General features: G+C 48.3%; 1 protein-coding gene across 5 annotated transcripts in view; it reads left to right on the top strand.

Moving 5' to 3' along the window:
• FLI1 (Fli-1 proto-oncogene, ETS transcription factor) overlaps window positions 1-19,100 on the top strand; it is a 120,535-nt gene that overhangs the window by 19,535 nt on the left and 81,900 nt on the right. The window contains exon 1 of one of the 5 annotated variants that reach the window (XM_083479334.1): window positions 2,808-2,879. The exons of 3 other annotated variants lie outside the window; for them this stretch is intronic. Coding sequence is in view for 1 of the 2 variants with exons in the window: in XM_083479333.1 (XP_083335459.1) it covers window positions 5,362-5,379 (18 nt within the window). In the remaining variant the exon portion in view is untranslated. Of the gene's footprint in view, window positions 1-2,807; window positions 2,880-5,169; window positions 5,380-19,100 lie in introns of those variants that run through there. One more of the 5 variants, XM_083479333.1, reaches the window with a different exon arrangement.

Here is a 19,100-nt window from a genome sequence, read left to right as displayed (position 1 = left end):
AAGGCATAAGATTCCAGCAGGGTGTGTGTGTCCATGTTTCCAGCGTGTGTGTGTGATATGGACATAGACACCAGCGAGGTACCAAGAGGGTATCTTTCTTGCATAGGTGTCTGGCATAGGGTTCGATCCTAAGCACAGAGTTCATTGTGGATGGAAGAGACAATTCCTGCATCGCAAGGGGGCTGGACTAGATGCCCTTTGGGATGCCTTCCAACTCTACAATTATATGATTCAGTGATGCGGTCTAAGCATTTCTCACCGAATCCGTAGCATAATTGCGTTCTTGTGCAGTCCACGGTTGCTTTAAACAATAAATGGCGTAAGGGGTGGTCCATTCCACTATCCTGATTTGATTGATTGATTGATTGATTGATTGATTGATTGAACGACGGTATTAAATACTGCCCGCCAGTGATCCCATCTTTTCTGGAGCTCCTCTACAGTCGGATCCTATGCAAAGTGAGCCACGCCCAGTCTGGCGTTTGAGAGCCATCCGGAGAGGCGCGGAGGGACTCAGCGCCGGATTGAAAAGGAGAGCCCTTGAGGAAAGAGGCTCCCAGCATTCCTAGGCATGCTTACTCGAAAGTAAGTCCCATCGAAATCGATGGCATTTACTTCTAAGTCAGCAAAATGAGTAGGATGGTTTTACGCTCATTTTAACCGATTTGCGAAGTTTATTGAACATCTTGTTTTAAAATTTCATTGTGATATGCTGCTCTATCCCCCCACAAAAAAGTAATATCTTAAAAAAGAGAGAGGAAAACTATCCTGACATTTTAAAAAATTGTTTCCAAATCTCCCTTGGCATCCCTATTAAGTCGTAAATTTTCAAGGCGGACTCTTGAATAGAGACAAAACAGAAACAAAAAGTCGAATTGAGAGTTTGCAAAAATTGTTTTCCAGTTGCATGAAGAACGCAAGGCAGCCGCCCGCCCGGGTTCATCCGACGCATCAAGAAAGGCTTGGAAAGAGTTCCTTGTCCATTTACCTCCCTCGCTACTATCCCGGTTTGCTTGTCAAAGCGTCGCTTAATGTTCCCGCGGCTGACAAGCGGGAAATGTTAGGGTAATTCGGATCTTTCGCCAGTCTTCAGCCAGACCTCTTGGGCCTGCGAGAAGGATGTGGCCTGAAAGTAAGTTTCGTTGAAGTCCACGGGACTTACTTCGGAGTAGACGTGCCTAGCCTGGCTGTGACTGACTGTGCGCAGTGGCCTGTCAGCTAGCTCAGGATCTTGATGAGTCCTCTCTGAGGCGATCCAGCGCCGGCTCGGCGGCTTAGATCCCATTGATGTCAATGGGGTTTCAGCAGCCTAACTCTGAGGCTGCGCTTAGCTCCTGATCTTCCTGCAGGTGAGGGAGACTTGCCGAAGGAAGCGGGCAGAAAGAAGGAATTGCTGGAAGTGATCAGCCCAAGGGAAAGCCGGGATTGGGGGGAGCTATCGGCCAATCCTGTCTCTTCGTTGGGTTGATCACTATATACAGCGATGTATATACATATGTGTGTGTATATAGATATAGATATAGATATAGATATAGATATAGATATAGATATAGATAGGAAGTGAGAATCTCGTGCGTTCCAACTTTCGCCTTCCTTTTACTTGTCAAAGGCACCCCAATTCTTTTCTTGTTGGCTGGTGGGGGGCGATAACAGGCGGCCTGATCCCTTCTGGCGCTCCCCTTGTCCACACCCGCGTTTTATTAGAACTTAACTCCGAAAGGAAATTGGTTCAGATCTCGGCTTCCAGTATAAAAGGCGGAGGAGCCCAGATCGCTGGAAGACGAGCCCTTTCAGAGCGCTTTCTAGCCCTCTCTTCGCCTCGCATCATTTCCAGAAACTTTCTCGATTTCAGATCTTGACATTCACGGCCAGGTTTTAATGGCAAGCGACCTCAGGTCACCTGAAGGTCAGTATATTCGTTTCTCAAGGCGCACAAACACAGCAGGCAGCGACCGGGATGGCTTGCTCTTCTCAGTCGCCATGGGCACTGCTTAATAATAATAATAATAATAATAATAATAATAATAATTGTACCACGCCCATTTGACTGGGTTCCCCCAGCCACTCTGTGCGTCTTCCAACATACATAAAACTTCTTGTTGTTCTTCCCGATGCCATTTAGAATTAGACTGCGCTGCTGTGCACATCTACTCGAAAGTAAACTCCCCCGGATCCAATGGTTCTTCTGAGCAAGCACGCATTGATTCGGGTTGCAAACATTAAGAAAGCGACATCTGGGTCAGAGGAGGATGGGGGGGGTCCCCTTTCCTCCCTTCTCCCCCACTGGAGTTTGCCATGTCGTGGTGAAGCGGAGGGAGGGAAGTTGTTGGTTAGAAGAGACAAGCAGCCGGCCAGCCAAGGGTTAAGCCTGGTGCCTTTGCGCGGCCTGCCAGCCAGCCCCCGTGGCCCCGGGCGGAGGGGACCTGACCCCGCTAGCAGCATCCAGATGTGGGCTGCTCTCCGGGGACACCGCGGCAGAGCAGCACTCGGATTGTAAAAAGGAGACAAGGCGGCGGGGCGGGGGGAGGCGGTGGTCTTGTCCCCAGCCTTAGCCGCCCCACCCCACCAGAGACTGGCTGGCTGGCAAGGCGGGAGCCCCCGACTGGGTGGGGTGAGTGGGGGGGAATGGATGGGGGCTGATTTCTGGAGAAGGGGAGACAGAGGGAGGGGCCAGGGAGGCTTCTCCGCCGCCGAGGAAGTCAAACATCCAACTCTCTGGGCGCCGCGCCTCCGCGTGCGCGGCATCCTAAACAAACCTCCCCTTCTGGACGGGAGGGGCAAAAGGGACTCGGGCTTCTGCTTGAGACAGACACACACACACTGGCTGGACTAACAAAACCGGAAGAGGGGGGAGGAGGAAAGGCTGGACCTTGCATGAGGTAACCATCTTTTGTGGAGGGGGGGCTGTAGAGAGAGAGATGTTGTCAGTGAACTGCGGGGGGGGGGGCTGAAGCTGCGTGGGGGAAAACTCATTTTCCAATTTCTGCTCCATTTCCTTGGAAGACAACCCCCACCCCCACCACCCCTGCGCGCGTCTTTTCATTCTTCTCTGTTGCACAAGAACGGTGGAAGTGTTGGATGTTGGGGCTACTTTGGGAGGGAGAGAGATTTGTTTGAACAGTGCATGGCTTTGAGTGTTTGGGGAGTTTGTCCAGATCATTCTCATATATATATATATATATGAATCTCCAACCGTCGCCGCTCGTTACATGGAAACGCTCCGCCAGACCCTCAAATCCCAGATCCTGCAGGGAATATCCCAGAAAGAAATCAGAAACAAATCGGGCTTTCGTCCGGGTTTGTCTGGGTTCTGCTGGCCGGTCGCGCGATCCTGTGTACTTTTACTTGAAAGTAGGTCCCATTGAGTAGAATCATAGAATTGTAGAGTTGGAGGGGACCCTAAGGATCATCTAGTCCAGTAAGGCGGGACTTCCGTGGGACTGAGCTCCGTTGGGGATTTACTTCCGAGTAAACCTGCCTATTCACAGGTTTGGGCTTGGAGAAAAGAGGCAGAGAGGATCGGACTTCTTTTCAATCCTTTTTTTTTACATTGGTCGCCTCACCGTCCGCCCTGAGTCTCAGACCTATTCCCACCATCAAAACCGGCAGGGGAGGTCTTCTAAGTCCCTTGCACCTAGTCCTAAGCGGGGGGAGTTTGTTTCGTAATAGAAAAACATATTCGAAATTAAGCGTCTCCATATATAGATATACTCCATCAATTGCTTGGCCCGAATGTGAATCTGTCCTAAAACTGTCCCAGACCCCCAAACGCAGTAAATTTGGCACAGTCCCTCTCACTTGAAATGAGCAAACGTCTCTCCACACTCTGGAGAACTCAGGAACCCTTTACTTCCGAGTAGGCATCATTGGGATGCCGCTGCATCTCAGCTGTCCTGCAACGCAAAAACGTTAAAATGCCGATTGGCTGCAGTGCTGACCAGGATATCACCCGAGCAGGTTGCTCAAGAAGGTCAGTTTGTGGCTCCAGGAACCATTCCGTAGTACAAATGCTGTATTACTGAGAAGAAGGTGCAGAAAATAAAGAACAGGGGTCCCCAGAAGGGCTGCAGTCCTAGCTCCTCTTACTTGGGAGTAAACCCCATTTCATTTAATAGGATTTACCTTTGAGTAGACATGGTTAGGGTCGCGTTGCAAAGCTGCAATCCTCCGGTCGGGCTGAAATCCGAAACAAATTTACAAAGGAGTAAATCGCACTGAAGCCCGTGGGACTTGCTTACAGGGAAGCACGCTTAGGATCACCCTGTTAACTAGGAGTAAGCTCCATTGAATCCCGTGGTCTTTGAGTAGACACGCATAGGATGCCACTCTTGGCTTATTAAACTTGGTGGCAAACAATGCTTTATTTTATTTTGAAAATAAAGAAATCTTGTGGTTACGCGAAGCCAGCGAAAAGGTTCAAGCTCTCACATACACGTATACACGTGTCCACCCACGGTTGCCTCGCGCCTTACCTTAGTTGCCCTTTTCCTGGCAATAAACGGGAGTTTTGAGTTCCCTGTTAGGAACGGGGGAGGGGGAAAGCCAAACAAAGGAAAAACCCTCCAGAAACCGTTCCATGAAACGCCTGTTGAATATTGACAACCATGTGGTTTTGTCATCTATCCAAAAGAGCACATAGGCACATTTAACCGTAAGAAATCAAATCAAATTTGGTAGGCTGGGGCGAACGAGAGCCTTCCCCCATCCCCGATGTAATTAACCTCCGACGGGAAAACGCCTTATGAATGATTTATTTATTTTACAAATTGCATGTGAAGGAAAACGGGAATTGATGGCTCACACTGGGATCCTGCAACGGATCTGTATCCTACTGAATTTCCGGATAAATAGAGCCAGGATCGCAGCGTCGGGCACCTTTAAATAGATCTGTCTGGACAGCTGGGGAAAAAAAATATCCCCCCAGATGTCCGGGAGAGGAGAGCCGAGTGGGGGATCCTTGCCTCTCCTGACCAGCCAGCCAAAATCCTGCAGGAGCCGGAGGGAGCGCCCCGAGTCCTGAAGCGCGCTCCGGGGTCTCGCTCCTTATCTAACCCCAGCAAATATCCTGCTAGCTTTAAAAAAAAAAAAAGTTCTCCTCCTCTTCGGATCCAGCAGGGCCGGCCCAGGCGCGGCGGGGAGCGAAGTTTCCTCCTCGAGTGACTTCACTTCCCAAAGTGAGCTGGGGAAAAAAGTTTCATCCGGTTAACTGTCGCTCTTTCGCTTTGCGGCGAGAGGAGAGGCGGAGGAGGCAGGCCGGGCGCGGAACAGAGTCGGGGCTGAAGCGGGCGGCGTAGCGCGGGCGCGGAGCTCAACCGGGTCAATGTGCGGACTCCCGGGACGCCGGACTGGGAAGCGCGCTCGATGGACGGGACCATTAAGGTAAGGGGGGGGGGAGAAACTGGGGGAACCAGGACGGATGAAGAGGTGGATGGATGGATGCGGGGCGAGAGGAGCGCAGCGAGCAGGGGTTGGGGGGCACAATTGGGAAGAGGGCTGCTGTGGCTCTTTCCGAAAGAGGAGGTCCAGGAAGGGTTAAAACCCGGCCGGCGAGCGAGGAGCACCCCCTCCTGCCTATTCTCCTCTCCTCGCTACTTGGCTTGCGCGGCGCCGGCTGCGATCCTACGCGAAGGGCGCAAGCGGCGCGCGGCAGAGCGCAAGCCTGAGCTGCTTGCCTTCCCTCCAGCTTAGCCTCCCCCTCGGCTGGGGAATCGGGGTTGGCAGCATCTGGTGGGATCTTGGGGGCTAGTCTTGTGCGTTTCCCCCCTTCTCCCCACCAGCATTATCACGCACACGTTGGAACGGGCAGAGCTGGCGGGAGGGAGAGAAGCGCTGGACCCGGCAGCTCTGGGCTAGAGGAGCTGCTCGGGTCGGGGATGCTTTTGCAGAAGGACTGCAGCGTGCGCAACGAAATCCAGGTCCAGAGTAATCGGGATCGGTGCGGCATCAGGATCTCCGGTTCCCCTCCTTCTGTATTTTGCAATCCCCCCCCCCCAATTTTCAGGGGAACTTCTATCCACGAATCGCCTTCCGACGATTGGGCGCTGCTATTCGCCTGCCTGGCTCCACGCGCGCCCTTCCCACGGCGGGGGCGCCACTGCTCGGTGTTTCTTTGGATTGCTGCGACCGGGGTGGGGTGTCTGAGTGTCCCGAGCCCGGCACGGTTGATCCTCGGGCTCGTCTGAACACGCGCCGCTCTACAGAAAAACAACTCCACACACGGGGCAAGGGGGCTCCCTTCCTCCACCCCCAGCTCCATTACGGACCTGCTTAATTTCTTGGTCGCCTTTCAGAGGAAGAAAGAGGCGGGGAAGGGTTCTTTTAAAGCTTCCGTGTATCGGGCAGGACTTCGTTGCGAGGCGCACGAGTTGGATCTGGGCCCCGGGGGGAGGGAAGGGAGCTGGCCCAGAGGGTGCTCTCCCCCACCAAACGTATCTGCCTGTTTTTGGAGATTCGTCGTCGTTGTTGTAGGAATCACAGAAATGTAGATTTGGAAGGGACCCACAGGGTCATCTAGTCCAGCCCCTTTGCAATGCAGGATTGTTGTTTTGTGTTGTTGTTTTGACGGCTTCACCAGCAGCCCTTGAAACGGATCAGAGGAGGCGAATGTGGGCAGGGACGCGGCGGGCGGGCGGAGAAACAGCCCTGGCGGCTTCCTTGCCTGGGCTGGGCGGCGACAGCAGCTTCCCTTCCTCTCCTCCCTCCCTCCCTCTCCCGCACCCGCCTCGCCCGCAAGTGATCTCTTGCGGAATCTGCCAGATTCCTCGTAGTGAGTAACAAGTGCAGCATCCCACCCTGCAGGGAGGGTGGAAGGGAGCGGACGACGTCTTGATGACCTGGCAAGGAGGCTGCTGCTGCTGCTGCTGCTACCACGAAGCCTTCAGCTATTTTGCTTCCTAACCACCAACTCCTGGAGAGAGAAAACACCAGTTTCTCCTTCAGCCTCCCAGACACTGACGGAAGCCAACTACTCCAAATCCTCTTCTCTCTCTCTCTCTCTCTCTCTCTCTCTCTCTCTCTCTCTCTCGGACAGAAACACTCCGGAGTAAAACCAGGAGAAGGCAACAGGTCTCTGGGAATTATTTATTTGGGCTTCCAAGATTTAGCCTACCTAGTGGTGAATTTGAGCCCTGGTCCTGGGCGGGAGATGTAGATCGGCAACATCTGGAGGGCCAGAGGTTCCCTGCCCTTGCCCTATAGCGAAGTGGTAGAGCCCTGAGGCTGCCGGTAGAGGATCGCAATTTTTTGAATGGAGAGTAAACCCTTCCCTGTATTCAGCAACACATCGTTGATGTAATGCCAGGGCATCCGTGGTGGATTTATACTGGATCATTCATACATCATTTTGCTTTGCTAGTTGTTCTGTGTCGCACAGATACAGCAAAGGTGCCATTATTGTAGCTGCTTGGGGAGTCTTTTTATAGCCCACATATAATAATAATAATAATAATAATAATAATAATAATAATGGAATTGGTAAGAGGGAAAGGAACAAGGAAAAGTTCTGTGAATGGTTCAAAGGCTTGCTTTTGTACCCCATCCCAGCTGAACTGCCAAAGAGCAGCATGCATTTACAAGTATTTGCTGTGGTTGCTGCTAAAAATCTCTGTAATAACTTCTGTGCAACATGAAATATGGGGGAGCACCTACTCCCTTATGACTTTTCCCAGCACCGCTCTTAAGAGCTATGTTTTGTGTTGTCTGGGCCAAAAGTGGATGTTTGTATAAAAGGCCTCAGTATTGTTTTGATGGGCTTGAACTCCATATGTAGCTTTATATGAGACCTAATGTGTAAATCAGCCAGTGAGGTGTAATGGTTGGACAGACGGAATATGACCTGGGAGACTAGAGTTCAAATCACTGGGTGACCTTAGGGCTGATCATCATCTCTCCGCCTGACCTAACTTGCAGGCTTGTTGTGGGGATTAATGGAGAAGGGGTAGAACCATATCCACCACCTTGAGCTCATTGAAGAAAAAGTGTGAGATAGAAATGTAGTAAATAAATAAAGCTTCCTAGATGCTGCTGGATTCCAGTTGCTGGTGTCTCTGATGGTTGGCCAGGGTTTTTTTGGAGCCAGGAGTCTAACAACAGTTAGAGTGGGGAGCGGGGGGGGGGCAGCGGAGATCTTTGGCCCTCCAGCTATTGCTGAACTACCCCTCTGATCAACCCCAGCCAGCCTGGCCAAGAGTTGACGCTGATAGGAAGTGTCATTTGGCAAACATCTGGAGGGCCACAGGTTGCCCAAACCATGATGAAAAGGACGGTTTACATTTTGGATTCAGGGCAGTGTGACAGGTTCCCCCGCACTGGCGCCGAACCATAGTGCATTGCGCAGAATGGAAGGCAAGAGGTGATGGGGGTGGACACTGAATTTTGGCTTTGGACAGGGGGGGGGGCGCAGCCAGGGCCGGATTTTGGTTTGATGAGGCCCTAAGCTACTGAAGGTAATGGGGCCCTTTATATGGCAGGTGGGGCCCTTTACTTATATCATAGGAGCCTACACAACACAAGACAAAACACTGTTGCTGTATGTAGGTTTTATTTTATTTGTTTGTTACCTTATATTTTGGAAATGTACATCCAGGATTTTTTTCCTTTAAATTTTTTTGGGCCCCACAAGAGAGTGGGGCCCTAAGCTATAGCTTGTTTAGCTTATACATAAATCTGGCACTGGGCACAGTTGAAATTTGAAAGACCAAAGCCCACCCCTGTCATTAGGTATGTAGTACCGGCAGCCTTCCCCCCCCCCCAGAAGAAAAACACTGGTTAAAAGTGTGGTGCTTACTGTAACATCTTTGTGGTGAGAACTGGCACTTTCTTTCTTGAAGAAAAGCACCAGCTGTAACCATGTGCATCCATGTAAATGGAAGTGGTGCATTCTGGTTGGCATTATCTGCCCTTGTAGCGAAATGCACTTTGTATTTAAACAGTTCAGTGTTGCTCCCAGCAAGGCAGGCTGGGGAGTGGGGGGCGCTGGTCCCAGCAGCTGACATGCAATGTATACAGGAGCCCTGGGTAAAATGGCAAAATATTAATCTCTCCAGGTCTGCAGAACTGCAGAATTAGGAGGCAACCAACACCCAAGTTTTGCTCCTGCGTGATGTTGGGCATCAGTGCTCATCTGTACCAGCCAGCCTGGACAACGGTTAGGGGAACATGGAAGATGCAATCCAACGTTGTCTGGAGGGCCCCACATTCCCCATCCCTGCTATATGTACATGAGCGACCACATTCTTCTCCCTTTTCCAAATTCAAGTGCATCTAGCAGAATGCTCGCCAGAAGGTGGAGGGAATGGATTTGGAAATGTGGACATAAATATGAACTGTGGGTGAGCGTTGGTGGTTGTTTGCCTTTGTTACAGTGGTGGCTGGTGCCCATAGGGTACTGGTAGGGTGGAAGGCAGGGAGCCCAACAGTAGGGGGCACCAGATCCAATGACAGGCAGGGCCAACTAAGTCTGCTTTGGCTCAAATCCTTCTCTCTGCTGAGTTCTACAAGGGCAATACTGAAGAGGAGGAAGTTGATAGGCAGGGCCACCTACTGGACTGGCTGTCAGTAGGAAGGCCAAGATGGAGGCGCTTGGAGGAAGACCAAGGTTAGGGTTGCCATATGTATGGATTTTCCTGGACAAATCCAGAATACTGCAGTCAGCAGCAGTGTCTGGGCAGAAATCAGGAAAATGTCTTGGAAAATCTTGGCCTATGGCAGCCCATGCCAGCAGTTCTGTTTTTGCCGCTTCCCATAAAAATAGCTCAAAAACGGCATTTTAATGCAATTTTGCGGGGGAAAAGCTCAACCACTTTTCTGTCTGGATTTCCACTGTTTGAAATATGGCAACCCTAACCAAGGAACGCAGGTGGCGCTGTGGGTTAAACCACAGAGCCTAGGACTTGCTGATCAGAAGGTCGGCGGTTCGAATCCCTGTGACGGGGTGAGCTCCCGTTGCTCGGTCTCAGCTCCTGCCAACCTAGCAGTTTGAAAGCACGTCAAAGTGCAAGTAGATAAATAGGAACCGCTCTGGTGGGAAGGTAAATGGCGTTTCCGTGCGCTGCTCTGGTTTGCCAGAAGCGGCTTAGTCATGCTGGCCACATGACCCGAAAGCTGTCTGCAGACAAACGCCGGCTCCCTCGGCCCATAGAGCGAGATGAGCGCCGCAACCCCAGAGTCGGTCACGACTGGATCTAATGGTCAGGGGTCCCTTTAACCAAGATTGATGGAGCAGTGCTCCATTTGCCTCACTGGGGTAGGTTCCACCGCTGGCTTTGAATCTACTTGTTCACCCTTGTCCCTTTGCTCCATTAGCAAGCATGGCAATTTGTGCCCTTGATTGCCAATCATGCAGATTGATCTGAGAGGAGGGTGGGGACTGGGCCAATGCAGGATTCCTCAGCCTAGTTCCCTTTGGACTACAACTTGCCTCATCCCTGAGTGCTTGTCATGCTACCTGGGGCTGATGTGGTCCAACAACCCCTGGAGGGAACCGGGTTGGTGAAGGCTGATCTGGCGACTGCTAATTTTCTGGCTCTCAAGACAGAGGCATAAGTTGGGGAAAGGGCAAGAAGTCTTGTGTCTCTATTCTGTTGGCTTCTCTCTCCTGGCAAACAGGCCTGGAAGATATCATGTGTGCATTTGAGCCCCTTCAAACATGCAGTTCCTAACAGTGTTAATCTTATAATTCACCCCTTTCGGGCTCCAATCCTGTCCAAATCATCACATCTGTGTACTTATTTGAGGAACGATGGCCATTTTTTATTCTGGAAGAATCTGGGACTGCAAAACAGCACCGAGATGACCTTTACATTGCCTTAAATTTAAATTGCTTTAAATGTTGTGTTTTAATTACGTGACCTGCCCTGGGACTGTAAGGCGGGCAATAAATAAATTAGGAGGAAACCCAGTTTGGTCCTTTGCCAGTCGGCCAAGCCAGAGAAAGCTGGATTGAGAAAGCTTTCCAAGTGGAATTACTGCTTCTGGGCCACCGGGAGATGGGTGCAGCGCAAGACAGTCCCTTTCCAGGCAGGAGGCTACTCTCGATGCACCTGGCAACGTCCTAACGGTAACGGGCATTTTTCTGCAGCTGCGGCTCCTCTTTGCAAAGTTGGTTTGCCGCAACATAACAGATGGAGGAGGGAAGAGCTGTGAAAGGACAGGGAAGGAACCCTTGAGCGTAGCCTGCAAGGGAAGGAGCAGTTGCCCACAAGGCTGGGTAATTTGTCCAACCTCAGAGCAAGAGCTCTTTGTGCTTCCTGAGAGTCTGTGCCTATTTCTGTCCTCTGAAACATGCAACTGACATACACAGTCTGCCTGCCTGTCATTTAGAACAGAAAATTTTAGATTTATTTTTTTTTAAAAAAGGTTGTCAGTGGTCAACTCTTAACCCGCGTGATACGCTGGCTGTGTTTTTAAATGTGCTTCTTTGGGATCTCTTAAGCAGTTAAAGGACAACTAAATCTGTGATGCAGAGTGATCCTGTGTACACTTTTGGGGACCACAGCTCAGGGGCACAGCACGTCAAGAGTGTCAACTTGAATAGAATATTGTGGGGGCCCAGGTAAGCCCCAGCATAATTGATCACCTGATGCGGTGCACACACCCCATGTGGATGGCAATGCGCACCAACTTTTGTTGGGGGGGGCTGGCTCCCTCAAATATTTTATTGCAGGGGCCAAAGCTCTCGTGGCCCCTAGGAGTTGGGCTCCTATGCAGCACGTGCTCTGCAGGTGTAGAGATCCTTTGGCCTTCCATTCGTTGCTGAACTGCAGCTCCCATCCTCCTCCTTGACCATTGGCCATGTTTGCTGGGGCTGATGGGAGTTGTAGTTCAGTAACTTCTGGAGGACCTGCTGTGGTTAGGAGGGCAGGATTGTAGGTGATGGAAAAGTGAACTCTGTAGTCACTGGAGGCCAACATGGACTCAGAGGTGGAAAAATTAGTCTGAAATAATAATAATAATAATAATAATAATAATAATTAATAATATCATAAAAATATTTTAAACTGGCACTCCAGGCAGCTTACAAAAATTAAAACAGAGCTTATTTGTAAAAATATTTGTATACCACTATAGCATAAAAATATAGCAAAAGTGGTTTACAGCAATGAAAACATGAAGCCATTTAAACTTGTTTTATTTATTATTTATTTCAGAAAAATGATATGTTGCTTGACTGTTTAAAAAGCCCTCGAAGTGGTTTACAGAAACAAGAAAATCAAGAAAAAATACAATACTTTGAAACACACAGAAAGTTAAAATAATAAAAGCAAATTAGTATTCATACCAGCTTTCTAAGCATCTGGGTAGGCTTGTCTAAACAAGGATGTTTTTAGCAAGCGTCAAAAAGAGGACCCTGAAGGCACCTGCTTGATCTCAACAGGAGGGAGTTCCAAAGTGCAGGTGCTGCCACACTAAATGACTGAGTTATTACAAATGGTGACAGGCTATTATGTGGCACGTGTATTAGGGCCAATTCCATCAATTGAAGCAGTCAAGTGGGCACATGTGGGGTAAGGCGATCTCATGATCCCAGGTTGTTAAGGGCTTTATATACTATTAGCAACACCTGCAACCTGGCCCAGTAGCAAACCAGCAAACAGTGCAGGTCTCTGAGCTGGGAAAAAAAAGTTTAAAACAAACAGCAGCAGACTACTGTGGATGGGCTAGACTGTGGCACAGTGGGTCAGTACACCTGGCTGTTAACCAGAAGGTTGGTGGTTCGAGCCCACCCAGGGATCAGTCTTGGGCAGGATTGCTGCATTTCAGGGGGTTGGACTAAATAATAATAATAATAATAATAATAATAATTTATACCCTGCCCATCTGGCTGGGTTTCCCCAGCCACTCTGGGCGGCTTCCAAGAGAATATTAAAATACAATAATCTATTAAACATTAAAAACTTCCCTAAACAGGGCTGATCTTTGGGTCCCTTCTAACCCCACAGTTCTATGAATTGCTTGAACAGGCCTGGCAGAATAGAAACATTTTTAGCAGGCCTTTATAAGTTGGCACAGAAGTCGCCTGTTGGATCTCTGTGTGTGTCTCCTTCGCTGGCATCCTATAGGTGGGGGTCACTAGGGCCAATAATACCTTCCCCCCCCTCCTCGTGTTTTCTTCTGGTTGTCACAATTATTTCATTCTTTAGAACAGGTGGAGGCAGCCTTCCGACTTGTCAGATGTCCTTTGTTTGTTTGTTTTTATTGGAACCAGATTTCCCAAGCCTAGCCAGGTGCTAAGTAAATAAGAAAAGAAAAAAATATAATAAAAAGAAAATGTGGGGTTTTTTTGGGGGGGGGGTGTCAAATAACATGGTACATCTGAGCACTTTTTGAGCCTAAGGATTTGTTTCTAGTATCAGTACTGAACTCTCACAAAAAGCCATGCCTGGCTAGGTTGCTTCATCTCAACAGACTTATCTAGATTGGGAAAGGAGGTCATTTCGTTGTTGTGGTTGCTGCTGCTGTGGTTAAAACGATTTGCCAAGGTGTGTTGCACATCCCCTTTCTGTTCTCACTCCTCTGCTTTACAAGGTTGCTAGGGATGTACTTCCTAGAACGGTAGAATTGTCGAGTTTGAAGGGCCAGCGAGTCCAACCCCCTGAAATGCCGGAATCACAGCTGATTTCCATCATTTCCAGCCAGACAGTGATGCCCTTTCCCAAGACTCCATTCCATCCCTCCTCCTCCCCTTCCTCTTCCCACCGAACATTCTGTGCCCACTGGCACTAAGCTCTTTGGTGTTTTCGATTCCTGCATTACAGTCTCCCTGTCCCCCTTTGAAGATATTCTGTAATACTGAAATTTTGAATTTCCCCAAGCCTGTTGATATCTCCCACTACTGTGAGGATGGTGCCATTTTGGTTACATAAAAACCGAGCTCACTGTTGGTGTGTAAGGTGCTGGGGGCAGCCTCCTTTGTGAATGAAGCAACAGGAGACTTTCATTTGTTATTAAATTGATCCATTTTTCACAAACAAGCAGTTTTCTCCCCCCATGGAAAGAGCCCAACATGCCTTTTTGAAAGTTCGCCTCTGTCCCAAGGCAAATAGGAAAGCTTTTTGGTTGCTTTCCTAACCCAATAGTGGTAAAATTGCAAATACCTGCCTGAGGATTGAAGATGTGCTCTCGCACCTGTAAGCCATCTTCGGCTGCCACTGTTGGAAAACATCAGCCTTAGTTCTTGAGTGCATTGTAAATTAATTTTACGTGCAAAGAAAAAGCGAACTGCAGTCAAGAAATGGTTGGCTGCCTTTCAGGGATTCACAGCTTCCTCTCTGATGTTTCCCGTTTTCCTCCATAACCTCTTAAGAAGCACCATAACCTCAGAAAATTGCTTAAATATGTGACACACATTGTTGCATGGTTGGGTGGGGGAAATGGTTGGCATGTGTCATTTTTGGATCTAACGCCACTAGAGTTTTATACAGTTTGGTGGAGCTCCAGAAATTGAGGTCATAGAGAAGAGTGTTGAGTTAGACCAACTGGTGTCCAGTTGGTGGTGGGACTGGACATCAGGAAGCCTTAGGTATGGCTCCTAGACTGGGCACCATTAATGGTAGCAGTAAGCAGAAAGATTCAGAGTCACCAGCTTCCCTGGGATTCTCCTCTTCGGCTTTCCCCAGATGGTCCATATTCAAGTGCAGACCCAAAATTTAGCTTTGCACAGTTAAAGTGGGTGAAAGTGCACTGTCACCCTAACACAACACATTTAGAAAATCCAGACTTTTGTGGTTGGGAGAATGACAGGGAGATGCATGGAAAAGTGTGGGAGATGGATGGATGATTGACAGGAAGATGTACCAAACACTCGGCAAGCGAATCAAGGTGAAAGCTCATTGCCGTATAACCTCCCTTTAAGCATATTGGAATGAATGCTCAGTAAAGCCCAGAAATGGTCTGACGTCTGCCTAGGCAAAGCAGGTTGTTTGGAAAATTAAGAAGCCTTTTGGAAATAGAAAATCAAATCAATCAGACTGGGCAATATCAAAGCAAGACACACTTTGCTAAAAGAATAGATGAAAAGAGAGTTCTACGTGAAAGTACATGTGTTAGGTGATGTTCTTGAATGTTGCAGAGAGATCACCTCCTTTCAGAATGTGGAGCACACAGTGGCATGCTAGAGGCACATGATATCAATGGTACCCAATGCTCAACATAGCCATATTTTTTTGTCGTAGTGAATGGATTATTTATATAAGTTTGTCCACAAGAGAGAACCTCCATATTCTCTAATACCGTTGAGAAACTGATAAGTGATTCTGTATTTTTACAGTGCTTAGAAATCTTGAGTCTGGCTGCTAATAAGCCAAATGTGATCAAGTCTCGATAAGAATAATCTTCATTGTCAGACATGCCTAGAAGTGCTAAGTACGCACAGATCTCAATTCATGATCAATTATCAGTTATATTTCTCTGAAGATATTTCCACACACTACCCAGTAAGGTTATACTTGGACACATGACTTAAAAGAGCACCCACATTCCCACAGCCTCTCCCGTAAGTGTGTGTTATATCAAACCTATAAAGTTTTATAGGAGCCAACTGCCATATAGGCATCAGTTTTGACCCAGTCTCACATCAACAGAAATAGAAGGAAACGGAAGTTTGTTCCACACCGCAGTCAATTTATTTAATAAGTAAATAAACCTTTGTGCCATAAGCAAACATAGAACCAAACTGCAAAAGGGCTGTAGTTGCCTGTTGTCTGTGAAATTGTGCTATTTGAAAAAATGAAAGCACGTTAACCTAAATTTATCAACTTCACCTGCTAAGAGCTCAAATGCTAACCTACCTGCTAACCTAGATATGAAATTGGTGGCTTTGGATGAGTCATACCTTTCCCAGAGGCTGGTGAATGTTGTCACGCTAAGCCTCCCCAAGTCAAGAACTGTTTTTTTGAGAACCCGATGGAGTTGAACAATGGAGAATCTGTGGCCCTGCAAAGGTTGTTGAACTACAACTCCCATCAGCCCCAGCTGACATGGCTAATGACCAGGGACATGATAACTGTATTTAACAGCATCTAGAAGGTTTGCAGGTTCCTCACCTGTGGCATGCTTTAAGATCCCAAAGGGGGTAGGTGGGGATTCTGAAGCCAGAACCATCAACCCCTCTGGTGCTATTGGTGTGATAATGATGTCTGCAAGGGGAACGGGTTGCCACCAACAGTCTTGCCTCGTGATGCATCAGGACACACCAACTGGCATGGGAGATGTTATGGAGACACCTCCAGTTGCTTTGCTTGTGCCTCTTTCAGTGCCTCTGCATGTGGTCAGCCAGGGATTCTCCTAGGCACGGGAGCCCTGGGATAGCTCAGCTGGTAGAGCTTGAGACTCTACATTTCAGGGTTGTGGGTTTGAGTCCCATGTTGGACAAAAGAGTCCTGCATTGCAGGGGGTTGGACTAGATTGATGACCCTCTGGGTCCCTTTCAACTCTAGGATTCTGTGTGATGAAGGCAATAGGTTGTGTGAGCCATGCTCTCCCTGTGTTGTTCTGTTTGCAGATGATAATAATAGTAATTTATTATTTATACCCCGCCCATCTGGCCAGGTCTCCCCAGCCACCCTGGGCAGCTTCCAACAAAGTATTAAAATACAGTGGTCTGTTAGACACTAAAAGCTTCCCTAAACAGGGCTGTCTTCAGATGTCTTCTAAAAGTCTGGTAGTTGTTGTTCTTTTTGACATCTGGTGGGTGCCACCTCTGAGAAGGCCCTCTGCCTGGTTCCCTGTAACTTGGCTTTTTGCAGTGAGGGAACCGCCAGAAGGCCCTTGGTGCTGGACCTCAGTGTCCAGGCAGAACGATGGGGGTGGAGACGCTCCTTCAGGTATACTGGACCGAGGCCGTTTAGGGCTTTAAAGGTCAACACCAACACTTTAAATTGTGGTCGGAAATGTACTGGGCTCAGATCTTCTCTCTCTCCAGAAGTGGGAGGATGGCACTCTTTTTGTCTTCCCCACAAATTGTTTTTTGCCTCTCTCTCATCCCACCAGCAGTGGTGAAGATAGTCAACAGGCAGGTGGCAGGCTAAGCCCAATCTCCCCTGTCTCGGGTCTGGGGTCCAGTGCTTGCTCAACAAACAACTTGGTTGTTCTCTGCACAAATTTAAAATCGTTCTGCTGCAACTTCTCCGTCCAGGTTTGATTGACTTATAACTGCATCCAAACCCACTTCGCTTCAGTTCTTTTTATCAGGCTGAGAGAGGCTTCCTGCGCTCCACAGCCTGGCTTCCTGATGTGTTTCCTTTTTTCCTTTTAACAGAACAAAGGAAGCTATAACTCTCAGCTGCTCCTGTTCCAGCTCTCCTGGGGAACCTCACATAATGTTTGCATTGAACATTGCCTTCTTTCTTTCTTTCTTTCTTTCTTTCTTTCTTTCTTTCTTTCTTTCTTTCTTTCTTTCTTTCTTTCTCTCTCTCTCTCTCTCTCTCTCTCTCTCTCTCTCTCTCTTTTGGTAAAGCAAGCATTGTCTGAATACCGGCCATTTCACATACTGTTTTCAACAGTTTCTTTTTAAAAAGTGCTTTAATTGTGGAATGGATTGCCCATGTCAGCCCAAAAGCTCTTTACCTCTGGGGTAAAAAAGGGGTACCTGGGTCAACTTTAAAGGGTCAAGCTACTAGGTGAGAGATTTTTCAAGAGGTTTATTTTGCCAAGCTAGAGGGCTATGCCTCTATCTTCTTAGGGATGCATGGATCCGTCTGTTTTCAATCTGTGTTAATTTTGCATGTCTTCGTTCATAACTCCATTCCATCCTGTTTCCCTAGCAACCTGATTTTTTTAAAGGGGAAAAAATGCATGAAACTTCACATTATTCTTGAATCTTTTTGCATGAAATTCGCATTGTTGTAGGCAATTTACCCCCAGAAATGTAATTCTTACTGTTATAGGCATACACAATTTCTATATGCATATTGGTACTTTTTTTTTTTGTATTGCAAAATTCAAAACAGTGTGTAAACCAAAGGATAAGTTGTGCTCTGATACAGGGGATAACCCAGGAAGTGCAAGCTGAGCCAGGTTGCTTAAAAAGGTTGATCAAAGAAGACAGGAGACACATGTGGGAATCTCAAATCTGCTGCCAACAGTGCAGGCTCAAGAGCCTAACACATCATCACAGATCCTGGGAGAGTGTTAATCTATATGCATCTTCCACACAGTGGAGATAGATAGTGAACCAATAGGAATTCATCTTGCAAACTCCCCTAGACAGGGTTGGGGACTTTTTAGAAAAAAGGAAAGTAAGAGGCAACATGAAAGAAGTTCGCTAAACTAAGGAACTTGCTGCCACGGAAGGCAGTAATGACCACCAATCTGGATGGCTTTAGAAGAGAATTAGACAAATTCACGGAGAAGAGGGCTATTAATGGCTGTGCTCTGCCTCCACAGTCAGAGGCAGTGATGCTCCTGAATACAGTGGTACCTCGGGTTAAGAACTTAATTCGTTCTGGAGGTCCATTGTTAACCTGAAACTGTTCTTAACCTGAAGCACCACTTTAGCTAATGGGGCCTCCTGCTGCTGCTGACGCCCGCCGCCCAATTTCTGTTCTCATCCTGAAGCAAAGTTCTTAACCCGAGGTACTAATTCTGGGTTAGCAGAGTCTGTAACCTCAAGCGTCTGTAACCCGAGGTACCACTGTACCAGTTGCTGGAAACCACAGGAGAGGAAAGGAAAGGACTCTTGTGATGTAATCCTGTTTGTGGGTTTCCCACAGGCTTCTGGGTGGCCACTGTGAGAACAGGATGCTGGACTAGATGGGCCATTGGCCTGATCCAGCAAACTCTTCTCATTATGTCCTTCAGCCTGGTGCCGTGCTGATGCTTTGGACTACAACTCCCATCAGTTGTTGCTGGGACCTGTAATTCAAAACATCTGGGTGGGTGTGGCTGGCAAAGGATGCCAGAAACACATTCAGCACTTCTTGTTTATTGGGGACAACCCCTATATTTTGGTGCCTTCCCCTAGAAAATCCCTGTCTCCATTGTGCTTCCTATTTTTGCCTTTTTGGAGGATGCCGTCTTGAAACGCTGTTAAGTGTTAGTTGCTAGATTTGGGCCATTCTCCAGATTCAGCTCAGCTTCCTTCCCAGAAGCATAAACAGTCAAAT

The sequence above is a fragment of the Podarcis liolepis genome, assembly GCF_965112155.1.
Source record: "Podarcis liolepis genome assembly, chromosome: 16".
Lineage (NCBI taxonomy): Eukaryota > Metazoa > Chordata > Lepidosauria > Squamata > Lacertidae > Podarcis > Podarcis liolepis.
This window is presented reverse-complemented; position numbering and strand designations above follow the sequence as displayed.